Source organism: Carassius gibelio, chromosome A3 (genome assembly GCF_023724105.1).
Source record: "Carassius gibelio isolate Cgi1373 ecotype wild population from Czech Republic chromosome A3, carGib1.2-hapl.c, whole genome shotgun sequence".
Classification (NCBI taxonomy): domain Eukaryota; kingdom Metazoa; phylum Chordata; class Actinopteri; order Cypriniformes; family Cyprinidae; genus Carassius; species Carassius gibelio.
The window spans coordinates 24895894-24916691 of record NC_068373.1 but is presented as its reverse complement, the minus strand read 5'-3'; the positions used below and the strand labels follow the sequence as shown (position 1 = coordinate 24916691).

At 38.1% G+C, this 20798-nt stretch overlaps 1 protein-coding gene across 4 annotated transcripts in view; it reads left to right on the top strand.

Annotated features, from left to right (window-relative positions):
* The first annotated feature begins 613 nt into the window (after positions 1-613).
* LOC127953248 (brain-specific angiogenesis inhibitor 1-associated protein 2) overlaps positions 614-20798 on the top strand; it is a 71828-nt gene continuing 51643 nt past the window's right edge. For 3 of the 4 annotated variants that reach the window (XM_052552256.1, XM_052552269.1, XM_052552265.1), the window contains exons 1-2: positions 614-811; positions 18713-18788. In XM_052552256.1, coding sequence (XP_052408216.1) covers positions 740-811; positions 18713-18788 — 148 coding nt within the window. In that variant the 5' untranslated portion in view covers positions 614-739. The remainder of the gene's footprint in view (positions 812-18712; positions 18789-20798) is intronic. The other variant, XM_052552278.1, reaches the window with a different exon arrangement.

The window sequence follows — 20798 nt, the reverse complement described above, 5'->3', positions numbered from 1 at the left end:
GAAAGGATCTTACACATACAATATATTCCAAAAAGGTTTATAGCACTTTTAAAGATTTGGTTTAAACAAAGTGCTTTTTAAGCCTGTTCATGTATGCAAACCCTAAAATAGTTTGGGTTATAATACTGTATGTGTATCTGATTGTGTAGAAAGATTAAGTTCATTTCGTTTTCGTTGCTCTTGCAGATGTGTGTTAGCATGTCATCAGCAGCAGGGGGCTCTTCATATCACTAGTTGAGAGGAAATAAATCTGTGCTGACATGCACAACTACCAGTCGTCTTCCGATGACCGAGTTTGTGATTAATGTAGATTCTGCTCGTGTGTGTGTGTGTGTGTGTGTGTGTGTGTGTGTGTGTGTGTGTGTGTGTTTAATACTGAAATTAAAAAAAAGAAAACCTGGAAATTAGCCTTTGTTTGCCGTTTCTTACATATAACGTTGCTAAACCTGATACATAAAACAAAAAAAAATAAAAAACATTGAAGATGCATGTCCAGTGGCTGTTAGACAACTGACGACCGGCAGGAGGCGTGCGCAGGCTGAACGTAGCCACGCCCCCCACAGAGCGAGTTAGAACACGGGGCGGTGGTCATTTGTAAGCCCCTCCTCTATTCCAATTCCTCCGCTCGGTTCTGTTGAGCTGAGATCAGACGCCTGTGGATCAGAGCGCGGATCTCCAGCTGAGCCTCATCACACAGTCGAACTGTTCGGATAACATCACGTTCAGCAAAACGCCGTTTATGGTTTTAACTGAAGACTTCACAATGTCTCGCACCGACGAGGTCCACCGCATTACGGAAAATGTCTATAAGGTAAAGTGCATTGATACAACTGATGGAACAACTTACTGATCGCAGGTGTTGATCTAATAAGACTTGAGTAACGAAAAGTGCATGCTTTAGATAGGAGTTATCGTCGTTGTTCGTTATACTGCATAGGATGATTCTCTTGAGTGGATTTACGTGTAAAATTATAATCGTTAATGAACTTGATGGGAGATCAAGTTTCTCGTTTGTGTTTGCTCATGTCATTTAAATGAAGCGCAGGAGTGAGAACTGAAGTGATTTGCATTGTTTTTTACTTATCTGCCACGATAAGAGCGCGCGCGCGCGCGCACACACACACACACACAGAGTCACTCACTCGGTCACTTATCACACTTATCTATCTATCTATCTATCAATTAGAGATCTACATAATTGCTTTAGACCAATATGATACAGATTTTGTTTTAAAGAAATACTAAATAATTTAACTGATACAAAAAGGTATTTAATATGCACCACTGTATTTGAGTATTTTCTCTTATTTATTTAATTTGCAACGCCATCATATTTAAGCTAAGCTTGTAAACTAAGTGGTCACAAAAGTATATAATGTATTTGCAGTTATGTCTAGGTTAAAATAGTAAATAAGTGCACTAACTAGTTTGCACAAAACAGTTAACTACCAGATTGCCATTATTAGCTACTTTTTATGACTGATTTGGTATAAAGATTGTGGAAATGTCTGATAACCGATATGTAGACCTGATTTGAATTACTTTTAAGTATGTTTTTTGTCTAAGATATATACACACACACAAAATGCATATATGTTATTTACGTGTAAATTACAATTAAGTACATAACATTTCTGTAAAATTCATACATTTTACAGCAACAATAAAAACGAAATATTATGAATATTTTCTTTAATATAAATGACTAGTATTTGGTCATATTATTATTTTTATTTATTTATATTATATTTTGAGGCTTGTTGTTTCCCATAAACCTGTATGGGTTGCTATGTTTCTTGGCATGGGCTCCGTCAGGCATTCCAGCATAGGTGGTTTAGGGAGGAGGGGACGTGTTGGTTTGTGTTGCAACAGGTTCAGTCAATGTGTGTCTCGTCGTCAGTGTTTCAGTAGATTCCCAGTGGGTTTCTGCTGCAGTTTATGTTCTGTAAATTAAAAAAAAAAGTAAATACCACACCAGTAGGATTACGGCTCTCATCAGATACATAAGCCTGTTAAATAGGCCACCTGAAGTCCAACACCTAAAATGAGGACAAAGAAACATCAAGGACAAACTGGGGTGTTACTCTTAAAGCAATGGAAAACTAACTATGAGAACTAGCATTTGGCACAATTCGCATGATATTTTCATTGTTCTGACAAATATTTAAATTCTAGTTTACTATGTCAGTCTGTAGATTTTCATTTCATAAACCCAAAGTGGGTTAGTCCTCACGGGAGGGCTTTGAATTAGTCCACTAGCTGTCTATTGGATCTGCCGGTCGTTTAACAGAGAATCGTTGCGTGCCAATTCACTGTTGGCGTCTTCGAGGGCTGGATCATTCGTCCAAATCCACCCACTACTCGGATAGCTTGTTAAATCGGCCAGCTAAAGAACATAGATTGAGTTCAAAAGAGGAACAGTATTGATGAGAGTTCTGTGTGAGAGAGAAAGAGCGGGAAAGATAAGCGAGGTAAACATCAGTGGTGGGATGTTAAACATCTGCTGAAGTGTCACAGGAAAGCCAGAACATGCTCTGTGACTAAACATATGGGTGTACCAGGGCGTATGTGTGCACAAGTGTGTGTGTGTGAGATTGTTACTCAACTCTGCGAGCAAACCACTCCCTACCTGCGAGCAATGGCTGTGATCCCGCTGGAGTTGCCATGGTTTTAAAACAAGCCTCACCTGTGAGTCACAGCTGGCCCTCAGACGCTCAGACTCTCAGCGCCGGGGCCTAGTCATCCAGACAGTGCCAAGCTCAGCCGGATCTCTCTAATCCCATCAGCCTCCAGGCGAGTACCAGCGGCAGGCCTGACCAGACCTTTGCCAGCAGGAGAGTGACATAACTGCTGTCCGGTCACCTGTGAATGTGGGTGAGCTGAGGTCAAGCCACTTAGGTGCAGTGTAAGGCCAGACTCATTCTGTAAGCTAATGCACATGCTCATTGTTAGCATGTGGTTGGATTTGCGTGTGTTCTTGCATCACTGAGGTAGTGACAAATCTCAGTGCTTAGGGATTTAGCTCAAGAGTTATCTTTAAATATGTAGGGCAAAATTGTGGCTTTGATTCCCAGGCAAAACATAAATCACAGGCATTACTGTGGCGGTGCCATTGAAGGTGCTTGAAGCATTTTGCTAACTGCCATTTTGCTAACTTCAACCACACACCCTCTCTCCAAAGCTCCGCCCTCTAACGACATGCTTAACTTGATGTCACTCTGTCATGTCTGTCTGTCTTTCTGTCTCTCGTTCATTTGTTTGTTCGTTCATTCACTCTGTCTGTTCCTTCCTTCCTTCCTTCGAACACAGTCTTGATGATATTGAGATTTCTTGACTAAATAATTTTTCTTCACACATTGGTGTAGGCTAATGTATGAAGACTAAGAAGGGTTACTATTACTTTAAGCTAGTGGTCGGCCGAAAGGTGTTTTTTGACAGCCGATGCCGATATTTTGGGGGGGGGGGGTTAGCCGATATAAAGCTGATATAAAGCTGATATAATTAATTTAATTATTATTACTAATATTTAAGAAATTTGAAATCATTTGTCAATGGATTAGAAAATAAATGTGTAAAAGAAACATAGACTTTAGATGGCAAATAGATAAATATTTAATGCAATTATAATATATATATATATATATATATATATATATATAAGTAAACACTGTAACCAACAGGGCACTCAGTATTCTGGGAAGTTTTGTGCATTGGCAAACATATTTTTCAAATAAAGCCAGGGGAACCCTCATTTTACATTTAGCACACAGTGAAAATGACATGAATCTGGCAGTGGGCAAATGCATAAAGCGCAGCATAATTTGAAATCAGGAGTTTAAAGTTTAAAGCATTCATTTCACACGGACTGACCATCACGTAGAGAACACACGATCATGCTGGATACACATACACACTTCACAAGATTTCACAGCTGGATGCAACTGAGTTTGCAAGGTTTGTGAAATTAAATGTTCATTTGTCATTCAAAGATTTGTTCAAATTATATAACTGCGTATTGCTTAATGCTGAAAGCAAACAAGAAAGTATTATAACAGTGGTTCCCAACCTTTTTCAACTCGCGGCCCACACAACCAAACACATATGTTTGCGCGGCCCACTTCAAAAAAATTAACTGACCCCGCTATTGTTGGGTTAATAACTTAGCATTTAGAAGCTAGATTTTAAGCTATATTTATTGAATAAACTAGGGCTGTGCGATATGGACAAAAAAAAAAATTTTGCAATTGTGCTTTTACAGTCATAAATGAATTCTGGATTAATTTGAAACATATTTCCAAAAGAAAACCAATCAGAGCTTTATCAAAAAGTTGTAACATCTCTAGAACAGACATAAGTCAAAATTATCACTATAGTGAAGATGTAAAAAAATTTATAGACTTTTGGCAAAAAATAAATAAATAAATAAAAAATCCTGTATACAGGGACTTTTTTTTCTTTTTTGCCATGCATTGTTCATAGAGCTCATTAATTGTAGCGGTGCCTCAGGTGTTTGCAGTGTGTATACAGTATGTGTATGCGGTCAGCAGTGAGAGCGCATAAATATAACGCGAAAGCACATTAAAATAATGCACGAGTGCGAATCTCTCTGTTCTCAGCAGATTTCCTTTGCTCTGTCACAAAACCGGTCGTGCTTGCTCAGATACACGCTGCTTTGCGAGGAGAGAGTGTGCACACTTAAAACGTGTCTCCTCTCACTTAAACTGCATCCTGTTCACTAACAAATTCACTCTATGCTCATGTGTTAGACATGAATTATTTTCGCACGTTTTTATTACTAGCCTTTTACCGCAGTGAGAACGCTCTGATCCGTCAACATTGGCTCAGAAAAAAAGGCGCATCACAGACAGTGTGTGAACCTGGAGTTAGGCATATGCGCACGCTCAAATCGTGATTTTAGGACGTTTTCTTTTAATCGCACAGCCCTAGACTGGACTGGAAATGAACAGAAAATAATTGGCGGCCCACCTAGTGGGCCGCGGACCACAGGTTGAAAACCACTGTATTATAATGTTTGACTTTTTATTACTAATAGGCCTAATATAAAATATATTGTTATAATACTTTGTATACATTAATTCCTTTAACCGTTCTATCTGATTATTAGACAGATTTCTATCCGTATTTGACAGTTAACGACGACGAACAAGAGTGTGAGCACTATGCACACTCAGGTGCTGCCGCTCTCAATTCTGTCAAAATAAAAGTCAGGTGCACCAACAAAATAAAACCGCCTCGAACACATCAACCAAGCAGAAAAACTTATCTACCGATATAAAAAAAATTCCAAATATTGGCCGATATATCGGTCGACCGCTACTTTGAATGTATAGTAATTGATTAGAATCTCCTCCAGTGGTGATGATCCGGTTGTAGGGAGAGACATGTGATGCAGTAGGACATGTTTCATCTTGTCTACAGGTGAAACAATACCATAGGAGTGTCTCTACCACCTCTCCCAAATAGTCAACTTGGAGTGAAGTAAACATGGTTACCATGTTCACAATCCCAGGGGAAACGTATAGGTGTGTCTTTTGTTGTTGTTGTTGTTGTTTTTCCTACATGCCATGACTGATATTGGAGAATGGAAATAACAAGCAACGGTTTCGGTTACAATATCCATATTACGTTCCCGTTTGATAAAGCGTCATACCCAACAGGTGTGACATTTCACTTGTTCAGGGACTCATTCACCAGGAGCAAACTATTATTATTTCTTCTTCCTTTTTTTTTTTTTTTTCAGAGGAAGTCAGAGAAAATATTTTTCATGTAGAAATCTGAACAGGTGGTTTCTTAGCAACAACATGCTACAGAATGTTTGTGAGATTCACAGACCGCAGATAGAAGCAGATATTGAGGGCATGTATTTGGTTATATTCATCATTAACACAAAGTTCATGTTCATGTAATGGGGCTAATGATCTAATAGATTAGCCATTTTAGATCAGTTTTTCTAATTCTTAGAGGGATAGTTCACCTAAAAAGAAAATCCTATCATCATGTACTCACCCTCGTGTCATTTAAAACCAATTTAATGTTCTTCTGTCTTTAGAACACAAAATGAGAAGTTAAGCAGCTTTTTCAAACTGCTTTAAAGCTAAAAAAAACCTCTAGAAAAGTATTATAAAAGTAGTCCATATAACCCATTAGCTATATTGCAAGCCTTCTGAAGCTTTCAAAAGCTTTTTTTGAGGAACACCAATTTAATTCCAATACGTTTTGACTAGACCTTAAAAAAAAAAGTTATAATGCATTTCCCATTAATTACCCTCCAAACTATGCTGTTTTTTTCCCCTTGTGAAGCAGAATATGGTCTGATTGTTTTGGCTATGTTGTTGTGCCTTTTTTAGGATTTTTGGAGTTTAACAGATGGTCACTATGTGTGTATGGGGAAAAAAGAGTTGCTTAGAGATTCTTAAAAATTATCTTTGTGTTCCATTTAATAAAAGAACATCTTTTGAGTTTGAAACAACATAAGGGTGAGTAAATAATGATGAAAGGATTACATTTATTTGCGATTCCTATGAAATTCTCACAGCCCTTTTGAAACAATCAATAAGTTTACAGTCATTTCTCTGACACCAAGTTAATGGATCTCTTGACCTTACAATCCCTTGTGATATATTTAATAAGTGTAAAACAACTTTGAGCAGTCGCCTTTGTGATCTCGACAAAGATGTAGCTTTTGCTGCAATGTCAGAAGTCCCTAGGCCTCAAGAGATTACTTTTATCATAGGTTTCCCGACAGTCATTTGAAAGGGAATTGGTTTTATAAGAGATGGATTCACTCCGCACACCCACTCTCCTCTCGGTCCGGGGGTGGATGGCTCTGAGCCGTTGCCACATCTTATTGTCTGAGCTCTCTCTTCAAAGAGCTCTCTATCTCTAATACTCAGAGCTTGCAAGTAATGTTGCCGAGCGTTCACAAAATACACACCTTTTTTACCATTAGCAACAACGCACTTTGGATTTATTGCATAATGATTCAACACATTAAACCTGATGATGCTAAGACGAATGCTTCATGCATATGGAGCGTGGGATAACTTTGTTTTTGCATATTCATTAATTGAGTGTTTTTCAATTTGCCACTTTGGACTTTAGTATAGTTTTTGTCAGTTAACAGGGTATATACAGTATCTCCATCACTGATGAATTCTGTCACTTTTGCCATTTTTTTTCCCACCTGAACTGTCAAGAACGAATGTCATTTCCACCACTTCTCACCTCACTTTTTGGAATAAAATGGCAGTATTGAAATCCAGGATCCGGAAGAAGGGACAATAAAATATGTAAATTAATCAAAAGTTTGATTATATATTCTTTAAATAAAGGATGCATTAAATTGACCAAACGTGACATTAAAGACAAAGGCAGTTTTTTTTTTCCTATTCATCAGAAAATCCTGAAAAATAAAAATGAATTGCGGTTTACACAGAAATCTTAAGCAGCACAACTGATTTCTACATTGATAATAAAAGGAAAGTTCAACACCGGATTAAATTACACTAAATTTAAAACCGTTTTATTGGTTTTACTTTAGTTTTGGTCAAATAAATGCAGCCCTGGTAAGAGACTGTTCATAGGGACCAAATAGATAAATCTTTCTAACCCTAAACATTTGAATAGTAGTGTAAGTAAATTTCAAAAGTAGAAGTGATTGAGACATGGCAAGGTTTCATGTTACCTTCATTTACCAAAAAAAAAAAAAAACTGTAATCTGTTAGTTTAAATAAAATCAACCCCCAGGTGATAGGTTCCCATAGTTGAAGAAAGTCCCAAGTAAGTAGAAAGTTATATAAAAATGAAAAAGGGAATGAGATCTCGAGACTGGCCTTTGAAAGAACAGATGAATGTGGGAGCAAGAATTGGGAGGAGGAGTGTAGGTGAGAAAGAGAGCTTCCCGGTCCTTGTGGAAATGGTCTGTAATTGCTGTGTGGATATGTGGGCCTGTAATTATTTAGGAGGAGGTGTGGGCGGCAGGTCATAGAGTCGGGGGAAAGGAACCTCCTCTGCTTTTGATTCTAGCAGTAATTTACCAGCGGTTGCTTACATGCACATAGACATACAGAATGGGATTAGCACAGAGTAATGCTGCATTTATTTCTAACCTTTTTACTGCTTGACCGTAATGGAGCGAATGGCCTTGAACTTTTTCCTATAGGAACACTTTTTCATTATGTCTGGGTCACAGGGGTCAATCCAGCTGTGACAAATAGGGCACACTGAATTAGATCTCTCTGTAGAGGTCAACTTTAACCTCGGGAACTCAAGAAGGACTCTCTTGTGAACAGTCTGCTCTTGTGTTCTGCAGATGAAAGTGAAGGATGTCTTCCTGTTTCTGAAGGAGGAGGATGCTGTTAGTCACTTATAGTGTGAAGTGTGTGAACAAACTCGGGCTGAGCAATTATACCTCAATGTTTACCTTTTTGATATTATTGGAGATATATACTATATATAGATATATATCTTATACATGTGCAAATCTCGATGTACATTGCCATTTAAAGGTTTAGGGTCTCTCTTGCTCACAAACGCTGCATTTGTTTGATCAAAAATACAGGAATATTGTGAAAACTATTACAATTTAAAATAATTGTTTTCTGTTTTAATATTTGTAAATAGAATTTATTCCTGTGGTGGAAAATATTATCATTCAGAAATCATCCTAATATGATGATTTGCCAGTAAAGAAACATTTCTTTTTATATTCAGTTTTTTTTTCTTGATTAATAGAAATGCTTTTCCAAAAGAACTGCATTTATTTAAAATAATAATGCTTTGTGATATCAAGAATGGTTTTTTATTTATTTATTTATTTTTTACTTTTGGTCATTTTTATGTGTCCTGTGTGAAAATTATACAAAATACTAAAGTCTTACTGACCCCAGACTTTTAAACTGTAGTGTATTTGCTTTTAAATAGGTTTAGAAGGGTGTTTTTCCAAATCTTATAGAAACCATATATGGTGGGGGTTTGAAATGTGATTTGAATCAGATTTGTACGTCTCAGTCTGGAAGCTCTGACTGCTCAAATCGGATTTCAAATTATATTTTGCATCACTCTTAACGGACACTTAAAGGTCCCATGACATGAAAATTTTATGAGTTTTTTTTAACATTAATATGAGTTTCAACAGCCTGTATATGGTCCCCCAGTGGCTAGGAATTTCAATAGGTGTAAACCAAGCTCTGGGTGTCTTGCTCTGCCTTTGAGAAAAATCTGTCAATCACACATCGCGAGTATATCTGCACATTTGCCCAAACTGCCGTTATAATGAATGACGCTGTTATGCTGCACAATGAAGCTCTTACTGTATTCATGTCGATTATTGTGTTTGCTGTTAGTTGTGGTGAAAGCATTTTGTGAGAAAAAAATGTTGCAATGACGAGAACACTACATTCACGCGATAAACAGACTCTGCTACTCAATGCTCATCACTGCAGTGATTCGTGTGATGGGAAAAGATCTAAAAAATTATGCTGTAATCAACACTTCCATGATTCAATAATATCGACAGCTGTGATAGTAAAAAAAAAAAAAAAAAACATAGTAAAAGTATTTGAGAAGTGTTCCACAAGTAATACGCATTTCGAATGCAAAGGTGTCAGCCAATCACAACAGTTATCGTTTACTTTGAGTCTCACAGCAGACACGCCCCTTCAAACAGAGCATTCAAGCCATAGGACTAATATCAGGATATAAAAATGCCTTTTATTTCTAAATTTTAAATGTAAAATTCATATTAACAATAGAAATACACCTCAGGAAACATTTTAAAAAAGCTTTTAAAAAAAAGAAAATAATCCACGTCATGGGACCTTTAACGATAATGTCAAAAACAGTTTTATTACGCAGCACCTGAAAATAGTCCCCAGCAACTCCATTTCTGCAATTACACAAACTATTTTCAGGTGCTGTGTAAAATCAAAGTTCCTTGATTATCACAACAGAATGAAAGCATAGTTCCTAGTGGTACTGGCCCAGAAAATCACAATCACTCTTCATTTCCCGCCGGTATTTGTACACAATGTAATTGCAGAAGAGTCGAGTTTTAAATAGGAAAAATACCGAAACTCTTTGGTCATTTTTGAGCGAGATGCTTAACGGTCTAATCCAATTCAATGATCTATGCTAAGCTAAGCTAACAGTGCTAAAGCCAGACCCGGAGATCGGCTGAATGGATTCAGAAACGGTGAACTCTTCTGTTTAAATCTAGGGCAGTTGGAAAATGAGCCTATTTTCAATAAAAGTGCAGTCTTCCTTTAATGATCAGGAGACACTTAGTCCACTCCTAATTAAGTTCTCAAATTTAAATCGATTAGCGTGTAGAGGAAGACACATTTGCAGATGTTCCCATGGAAACCGTCAGTGAGCTGCAGGAATATGAAGTGTTGTCACAGGGTTCAGGAGGTTATGTGTTGAAAGCGCTGTCTAACAGCATCACCCACATTCTGAAGCAAAGACCAATGTGTCCAGCTAGAGATGCCACTGTCTCTCTCAGACCAGCTTCATTTAATTGGGCTAATTGAATCTAGATACACCGTTATTGCAACCAATTATGGCACAGTATCGATCGTCTGAGCTTTTTGTTGTAGACTGCCTCAACAGGCTTTCATTCTCTTCTTTTTGCAAAATTACACAAGCAATAGCTCTGTGACCGTGGAGCAAGAGAAAACATGATGCCTTGACCTAAACTCAGAACCACTCACATACTGGTCTGAAATGCCACCAACAAACAGTGAAAAGTCTCAGTGGACTACGTGTAAATGGGTATTGGGCTAAATGTCATTGCTATTGAAGCACTGCTGGACCAGTGAAATTAGGGGACGGAAACTAATCGTTCAGTGTTAATGGTGAAAACTACACATTCAGAATTAGTCAAGCTGTTCTTTACATCCTTAAACAGCTTTTAATTTCGAATTTTCTTTCCTTATCCCTTATTCCTTACAAGAAAAAATATTTTATTTTTATTCCAGTTGCTCAGATAGTCAAATGTTTGTTATACACTGAATATAATGCAGAATGTAAGTTTCTTATCGTCTCATGTGTCTGAACACGCGTTGGCTTGACTCCAACAGCTCTGTAGTGTGGTCAGCCCAGTGGTGCTTCTCATGAAGTGCATTCGGGAAATTCCTTCAGATAATCAGGGGGTCTTTAAGGATCCTTCTGCTATTTAGTGGTTTAGCATGATAGTGTGTTTTTTTTTTTTCTGTGGTTGTTCTTTAACTGATGAGTGATTCATGCTTTGCCTGCACTCTCGAATGGAAATATGTCATCCGAAGAAAGAAAACTGCACTGATTTTTGTTGTGTTATTAACAATTTAACATATTGGTGGGCCAGTGCAGTTCTTGGTAATATTAATGTTTGTTTTTTAGAATGTTTTTTGGAATGTCTGTTTGGTCACCACATGATTTCCGATATAAAAACTTGTTTGAAGTAAAACCAGCTGGGAACTATATTGGCCGGCTTATGTTTAGCAGGATTTGTGGTTGTTGATCCTGAATTAGGGATCCAAACAGAGACTAGATCTGTATTGCATATTGAAAATAAGCCTGCCCAGAAACAGAGAGGGTAACAGATGATCCTGCTCTTTTTGGCCCCTTGATGTGATTAAGACAGGTGTCTTAAATATCTCACGTGATTTATCGCGCAGCCACGATTCTGAACCTTTTATTTAGTGTCAATCATATATTAAGCCCCACACACAAAAAAACAAACAAACACATTGCTGGTATTTAAAAAGTAGCATACCAGCCATTTTTGTTGTTACAGAAATTATCCTTAGCGTAAAACACATTTTTATTAAGCTTACTATTTTAAACTGCACAGATGGAAGATAGGAACAGTTCCTATGTGATCAGCCCCTTAGTGAACCCAAACTCTTCTTACTGTAAATCTGTTTTCAGTTACTTTTTGATACCAAAACTAGTTTTGCTTCAAACTAGTTAGATTTATGTTAGGGGTAATCATGTATGATCATTTGGCCATAACCATAAAATACAGCTAGACCACATGATCAGGGCCCCAAGAAGAAGTAACTCACATCTGTAATAATATCTTGTCTCTCCTCCTGGCCCTGTTTCCTCTCAAACGCTTCTCGGAGTGTGCTTAGGGAACATTTTTCCTTAGCCTTTTATTGCTAATACTTTATTTCTTTTATTTCTAGCTTGTCAGTGCTAATGCCAGGTATTAAAATCAACATTGGGTTCCCAACAGTACCATAAATGCTGGGTGGCATGAGCAATGGTTGCCTTGGTTGGGAATCAAAAGGTTTGTAGGTTTGAATCTGGAGGTAGTGCATGATATGGCTTTGTTTGGAAATAAATGAACGCGTTGGGTGTAGTTTCATATTTCTGTTTTTTTCCACTTCTTGATGATGACAGGAAGGGTCTTTGAGAATATTACAACAAAATGATGGCCCAAGGATTCACATACAATCCACTGATGAAATGGCAATTATCATATGAGCCAAAAAGTGGTTACTCATAAATTGCTTATAAAGGCATCATTGCTATTTTTTTGATTGTACACCAATCAAAATTTAAATGGAATACCAATTTCCTTATGGCGTATTTAATTGACACACAAGATAAAAGGCTCAAAGGCAGTTTAAACAGCCAACTGTTGTAGATATTTTGACTCAACCTAAACCTAAATAGAACAACCTATAGGCTCACTAGAAAAACATGAATATGGCAAAGATGAAAGTTAATGTCGCAACGTTTTATTTTTTCACAGTAGTAGTTGCACCGCTAGCATTGTGGGGAAATAAAATATCTGTATTTTACTTGCTTGGCTGAATTTTGACACCTCATACACCTCAAAGCTCAATACCAACTTTAACTGTATACATTTGCAATATTAACCATATTTTGTTCCACTGTTTTTGCTGTCGCTTTCTTGTCTTGTCACTAAAGTAAAGGTGTTGCACACGTCCCCCATACAGAGAGTCAGGAAATAGCCAAGCTCTCAGACAAAGTGTATGCTGTCCTCATATTCCAATTAGCTCTTGCAATTAGGCTGGCAGATGTAGCACACGAGGACTGGGATGATAAAATTAGCCACACTGACAGAATTTAGAAAAGAAACCACCCAAGCCCCGCCCACTCCATCTGACCTCACTTGTGATTCATGAGTTCAAGGTGCTAGCATTACACCAAACTAATTACACCTAGCTTACGTGACACTAGCATTAGCAGAAGATGCAAATTGCTTAGTTTTTCAGTGATGAATGGTGTTTGAGAGTTACACCGTCTAATTTTTGTAAGCAGTGGACTGCTGACTACAGCTCTGCTGCTGTGAGCTGTCTTGCAGTCTGCTGCTTACATAGACAGATGTCCTTATAGACTGCATTTTACCTGAAATGACAAATTAGAAGTGGCTGATGTGGAACTCGGTACATTGACAAAAATAAGTGTTCCTAAAAGCACACCAGAAGCACAGTATTGATTAGATTATTGTTTGACGTTAATGTATTGCTAAACTAATGTACTCCAATACACATATAAATACATTGCACACACATTTTAGATAAAATAGATCACTTTAAATTGTAACTTTACATGTATTCTGAGCAATGCTGCAGGGCATGCACAAGCTAAGTTGTTTACATGAATGCTTTTCAGTTTTATTGAGCCGTCTAAACAGATTATTTGGGTTAATGTAGCATCCTGGGATTGCCTTCCCTGCGAAAGATGCATGCAATGCTTCCAGCTTCATTGAAGCCAGTTTTGCGACATGCCTTAAAATGCCGTCCAGATGCCTTAAAATGTCACCTGGATAGGCCGCTCACTAGGTTTTGGAGCCCACTTCAGTACTGTTCTATCATTCCTACATTAGTATCGCCCAGTTTTGCTCTTTATTGCTGGAGTGCCATGTCCTGGTCTCGCCTAACCGTTATGTAAACCACCCACATGTAGCGCCAGGCTCTTCACATCTCTACCTCTCCTCATTGTACCTTATCTTTCTCTTCCTCTTTTTTTTTATTTTTATTTTTTTTGCCCTCACGTGTTATGAGGATGCTGTTGATGAGATCTTTTTAATGAGTTGCTGACATGGGATTATAAAGAAGTCACCAAGGGAATAGGGATGGAGAGGGAAAGAGTCAGAGTGTAGGTAAAGAAAGATTTTTTTTCAAATCCCTTGGAAATGGAGAGCGGTCTTTCATCCTTTAGAGAAGAGAACTGTACTCCGTGTCAATATGAGCTCTCCACATATCATCTCATTTCATACCTTGTCTTGTTGTTGTGCCAAAGCCTGCAAACTGACATAAGACACATGAAGCCCAAACAAAATCCTTGCTAATATTTTGATTGTCTTTTTTCTTCACTCGCTGTGTCTCTGTCTCTTTCTTCTTTCCATCTAATGGAGCTCCTGGGGTGACTGATTTTGCTGAGGCACTGCTGCCCACTCTCCATCTTATTCTCCATCAGGTGCAGACCCACTTTTAGAGCTGCCCAGAGAGTGTGGCAGGAGCGAGAAGGTGACCTGTGACGTCAAGTCAATGAAGCCTGGGGAACAGGTCTTCTTGTCGCTCTAAGAGAGATTCCCTAACTCGTATTTCTCTCAGAATTTGTGGAAGACATTGACAATTTTGAAGGATTGATAGGTGAATTTTGAGTGAAATATTTGTCAAACTAGTCCTCAAGTAGTTTGATAGCTATTAATACCTGACCCAAATTTGCTAGATAAAGTCAGCCCAAATATGCCTTTCAGTCCAAGCAACTGAGAGCGTTTTTGACCTGGTATTTCTCCGTCTGTTGACATGTTCCAGTCTGTATTTGGCTCATCTATGTATCTTGACTGATTGAAAAGCATCTACCCTGCCTAAAATGCTCAAAAATGCTTAATCCTGGGTTGCACTATGTCTTAATCAAATTGGGACAAAGTTAGCTACAGCTTATGTGGTAACTACTCTGTTGGGTGCCACTTGGTTCCTAATACTTAAATCACCAAATGCTAATGGTTCCATTAAAGGTGCACTAAGCAAATTTTGCCAAACACTGTTGATATTTGGAAGAACCAAAAACAAACACGCTCATGTCCCATAATTTTGGTATCTTGACAACACTAGTGCAAAGTCAACCTGAAATGAAAAGATAAGTGTAGGAGTCTCATTACCGCTCCACACAGTTCGCAAGAGAGGGGGTGGGGTTTTGCATTTCGTTTGACCTTTTGAATGCAGACACGATGGGTAGATCGCTTTTAAAGGGGGGGTGAAATGCTATTTCATGCATACGGAGTTTTTTTACACTGTTAAAGAGTTGGATTCCTATGCTAAACATGGACAAAGTTTCAAAAATTAAGTTGTACGTTTGAAGAAGTATTTTTGTTCCAAAAATACTCCAAAAAGTATGGGTCTGTGTGAAGTTAGATGGAGCGGAATTTCTGCCGGAAGAGCGCGCGCTCCCGTATAGCAGAGCAGAGTCGAGACATTCACTGACCAGGGTGAGAGCAAAATGTCACAAAAGAAGTGTGTTTTTGGTTGCCAGGGCTAGACAACCCTGCACAGATTACAACAAAAAAAACAGCATTAAGGGACCAGTGGATGGAGTTTATTTTTACAGAGCATCAACGGAGTTGTGCAAGTGTTTTTGTTTGTTCCCTGCATTTCGAAGATGCTTGTTTTACAAACAAGGCCCAGTTTGACGCCGGATTTGCATATCGTTTATTTCTTAAGGATAATGCAGTCCCAACGAAAAAGGGTCACGATCGTGTGTTGGAACCTCAGGGGGTGAGTAAAACTGCTTCAAATATCTCTGTGTTGTTAACTTAGCAATCGGCGCGTAAGCACATCAAGTAAACAACATGCGATGTTGTCATCAAACTGCACTTTCCACATGTACAGCTTAAAAAAAATTAAATAAAAAAAAAAGACGACATAAAGTGGAACTTTAACTCATTTTCCAAAACCGCTAAGCAAATATATACAGTTTCAATACATACCACATAGAGACGTTGTTGCTGATGCTGCTCTTGTTAAATTTCAGCCTCTGGATCTGATTCTGGATCATAAATAAACGGCTGAATCTGACTGTTAGCCATGGTTTGTTTTGGATGTTTTTTCCTCACGGTAAAGTCACAGCTTCCAAACGCTCTCAACGCAAAAGCCTACTGGCGCTCGTGATTCTTTAGCTCCGCCCACACGTCACGCCTCCAGGCGCTCGTGTTTTTCCGGGAAAAATCGGTACAGACTATCTTTCTCTTATAAATTATAATAAAACTAAAGACTTTTTGGAGTTATGAAGGATGCAGTACTACTCTATAGGTACTCTAGATTAACAGGATATTGAGTGAAAGCAAGCATTTCACCCCGCCTTTAACATTACACTGAGAACTGGTCACAATGCATCCTTGACTATCTCTGGAGCAGGATACACTGATCTGATAACATTCTAATCAGAAGTGCGTTTACACTTGTCTTTTCAATGTGTATGTGGACAACATCCAGATACACATAGGTAGGTTGCATGTTAATGCCAAATGTAAACACAGCCTGAACTTAGTCCTGGAGGGCCGTGTCCTGCAGAGTTTAGCTCCAACCCTTATTAAACACACCTGAACCAGTTAATCAAGGTCTTACTAGGCAAACTAGGTGTGTTGAGACAAGTTGGAGCCAAATTTGGTGCCAGTAAAAGGGGTTGAGTTTGAGAGTTAGTAATGTTTACTGTGAAAATTTTGATTTGGACTTTTTTTTGAGTTGTTTATGGAGGGATCATGTGAGGTAGGCATGGGCCGGTATTGGATTTTGATTGTATTAAGCAAAAATATCACAGTATTTTTGTTATAGCTCTAAAACAAAAGCAGCGCTAAACTGAAACACTGCTACAGAGACTAGATGAAAAGAAAATACCATCTAATTATAAACTTTTTTTTTGAAGTGTCAATTCAACCTCAGAAACTTGTTCATCTAAACCCCCAAATCAGTATTTGGTATTTTCTTCCAATAGTTTGTGCATCATTAACAGTGAGTGATCTGCCTGCTACAGTATTTTTCTCTTTGTCTCCGTGTCCTGCAGAGTTTAGCTCCAACCCTAACAGGCATTTCCAAACTTCATATTTTCACATAAATAAAATTTTGGAAAATTATTGCATTGCAACGCAGTTTGTCAAACCGGTGATTGGCCCACTGTGAGGTGTTAACAGCAGCGGTATGGGATGTAGTAATTTATGGTGTATTTTGGAGGAAGAAAGCAGGGTGTTGTGCTGTCAGCTTCAGGTCTTTGTTAACCCTAAGGCCCTGGCAGACTATGGCTGCTCTAATTGGAGGAAGCCCTGAAGGTGAAGTGGATGGTACTCAGGGTGCTATGACAGATGCCCGCTCGAGTGAGCATCACTGAAGGATTACAGCATGGTGAGGTGATAAAGTGTTTATTTTGGTTGCACTAGGAACTGAGCTTCGAGACAATTTGCCCTTCCCTGCATAGATGCTCTCTCAGAAACACCAGACATCCCAGCCCTTCCTTAAAATGCACTGTATACAAGCAGTTTAACAAGCCCCCAAACTTCAGATCAAAATGTTCATTAACTCCTAACATATAATCACTTTCTATCTATTTTACTTCTTTGCATCCTCTTAAACACCGCATCAACGCCCTGAACAAAATGTCAAATCTCTTTGCTCACCCCTAGAATGAGTGTCTGCTTCCCTCCCACAAGAATAATCTCACACTGTTTAACACAACATGGAATGATCGGTGGTGTGAACAAGGGATGATGCTGTGGACAGTTTTTGCATGAGGGAAAATGGAAGCATCTTTGGTATGTTTGTCCTTGGTCAACCAGCTTAACGATAAAGGCATGCACTAAACCACCATGGAAATTCATGCATAATCTAGTCTTTTCAGCAGGTGGTAAATGCTATCAGTTGCCTTTTAATAAGCAGCCCCAGGTGCTATCTGCTGACGTTGTTTGTATATATAGATATACATTTTATATATTTTTTTTGGTAAACTAAGCTAGATACTCTAATGTGTAGCTGATAGGATTTTCTAAATTAGCCAAGTAGTTAGTAACAAGCTGTGGATGGGACAAGTTCATTATTGAATTTAATTGTGAAGAAAGTATATGTTTGTTTATGTATGTGTGTGTGTGTGTAAAAACTGTCAAATTGCTCCCATATTACAAATTGCCTGCTTTGTTCTTTTTCTTTTTTGTGAGGACTCTATTAGTATAGATGAGACTATGCCCAATAATGGTTATTTAAATGTTTTTTTTCTAACCCTAGCCCTTATATTTATAATTTATTTATTTATTAAATCAGCATTTTAGAATGATTTCTGAAGGATCATCAGATGCTGAAAACCGGAATAATGGCTGCTGAAAATTCAGCTTTGCAGCAAAGGAATACATTTACATTTTAAAATATATTCAAATACAAAACGGTTATTTTAAACTGTATCAGTATTTTACAATATAAGTGTTTCTACTATATTTTTGAGCACATAATCCAGCCTTGTTAACTTGGAGCATTTTAAAGTAATAGCATTTTATTTCACTTTTATTTAGACAAAATAGTATGGAATTTTAATACTAGCTTACTGGCCATAGGTGATAATCATAGGTTTATTGGCATTTGTTAGCCTTTAAAATGTGGTGTATCCTTAGTGTGAGGATTTATTTGGGCCTACAGATAACCCAATGCACATGTTGCAGTTCTGCCTTATAAACAAACCTTTCCTTCTCTTGCAGACCATCATGGAACAGTTCAATCCCTGTTTGCGGAATTTCATCGCCATGGGAAAGAACTACGAGAAGGCTCTCTCAAGTAAGTACCCTCACATCACATCTCCAGACGTCCCCCGTTTAATTCCTCATTCAGGCAGCCGTCCAAACCCTGCACGCCTTCCCATCCACCTTTAAGGCCAGTTCATTTGAGGATGATGACAATATTTGTCATCCTATCATTCAGATGGCCACACGGCCTTATCAACTCTCTCACAGCCCGAGACACCTCCTGAGCTCAGATGGGTCGAACACAAAAGCTCTGCTGATGAGGGCATTCACAGAGGAGATAATGTGCCCAGCCTCAACGATCATTTGATATTTAGCCATTAGACAGAGGAACAATCAGACAACTTTAAAGGCTTTGTGCGGTAGGTGGCTGATGAAAGCCACACAATTGCCCATTGATGTCTCCGTTCACATTAGCAAATGTAATCTTGCTCTGGCAGCCGAGGGCCAACAGTGGACGAAAAACATTTAGGGTGATTTGCAAGGATGCATCTTAAAGGAATATCTCTTTTCTTATACAATGTTCTGTCCGAATACTCAATTCTGATTGGCAGGTATACAATAAAACTGTACAGGTAGTTCCAAGTCAGTTTTATCAATTTTAATCATATTTCTGTATTAATGCGTTGCTTTCATTGATGCACGTTCGCGCACACACACAAACATTCATAAGCACAGAAACGTCTTGTGAATGCTGCCCCTTTTTTTTTTTCTGTAAAATAGCTTAGACTACATTATATTCCTTGCTATTTTGAAGTAAAATATAGTGCTGCAAATATCATTATCAGCTTTAAAATAGTTTAATGCACAGCTGGCCATGCATTATACTCTACTTATAAAGATGGAAATCTGGGTTACAGTGCAACCAACAAAATAATATAAACTGTAACATAAATACTGTAAAGTTGACATAAGTCATAAGGAAAAAATATTTGTGTAAAATGTTCATATCATGTGAAGTGTCGCAAAGAAATTCTGGGAATGTCTTTTTACTTCACTGTAAATAATGCGGTAAATTATAGTATTTACTTCCAAAAACCTTAAATTTGACAGTAACTTGTAGTAAAATATAAACATGATGTAACCATTTTAAAAAGTCACTGTAAATGGTAAGATAACTTGGTTTACTAATTAACAGGTTTTAAATGTAGTATTTTTTTATTTATTTTTTGTAAAAAATGTACAACGTACAAATGGCGTCAACTCCGCTTACCCTTATTGAATTCACAATATTCCTTTAGCAAGTCACAAACAAAACAGGGGCTTCCCTTTAATCCCAGCACCCAACCGAAAACTATTGAGCATTAAAGGTCAATTGGCTGAGGTGGTAAAAGTGACTCTTATCCTCAAAAAGTGGCTGACTGCACACAGGGGTCCATATGCTGCCAGACTGCTAGTGGTATCGCAAATTATGCAGCAGTGGGGTAGAAAATGGCATGGGTTTTTACTCAGACATGGCTGAAAGGACATAAAGAGAAGACACATAGTTGAAAAAGAGATTTATTCCATAATTGACTACCCTGTACTGAGGGAAACTGGGCTCTGGTGGTAGAGGTCCTGGACCACTAAGCCCACCAGAATAAAATGTAATCCTCTTTTGCTCTCCGGCCTTGTCTTTACCACCCTACCTCGTGTTTTAGGAAATGAAATCACTCAGACACAAAGTCAGCAAGGCTTTCTACCCCCATTTATTATTTCTGACTGGTATTGTTCTTGCTGATTTGTTTTAGAGCCTCAGGCACAGAAAGATGAATGAGTGCAGTAGGAGGAGTGTGTTATGACAAGGTTCTTTCTCAGTAAAATAGAGAATTTCAAAGCCGGAGTCTTGCATATATGGATGAGAATTGTAAAAATCCAAGTTTTCACTTAACCATTCTGCTCCAAATACTGAAGCCTATCTCAGCATTTCAGCATAAAAAAAAATGAAATAAAGGTTGCAATTTCAAAAGCTTGATGGAAGCATCTACGGGGGTTTTTACAGTTATGTAGCTTATGGAAAATGTTGAATCAAATTCACAATTAAAGTTGGTCTTTTAAGAAATAA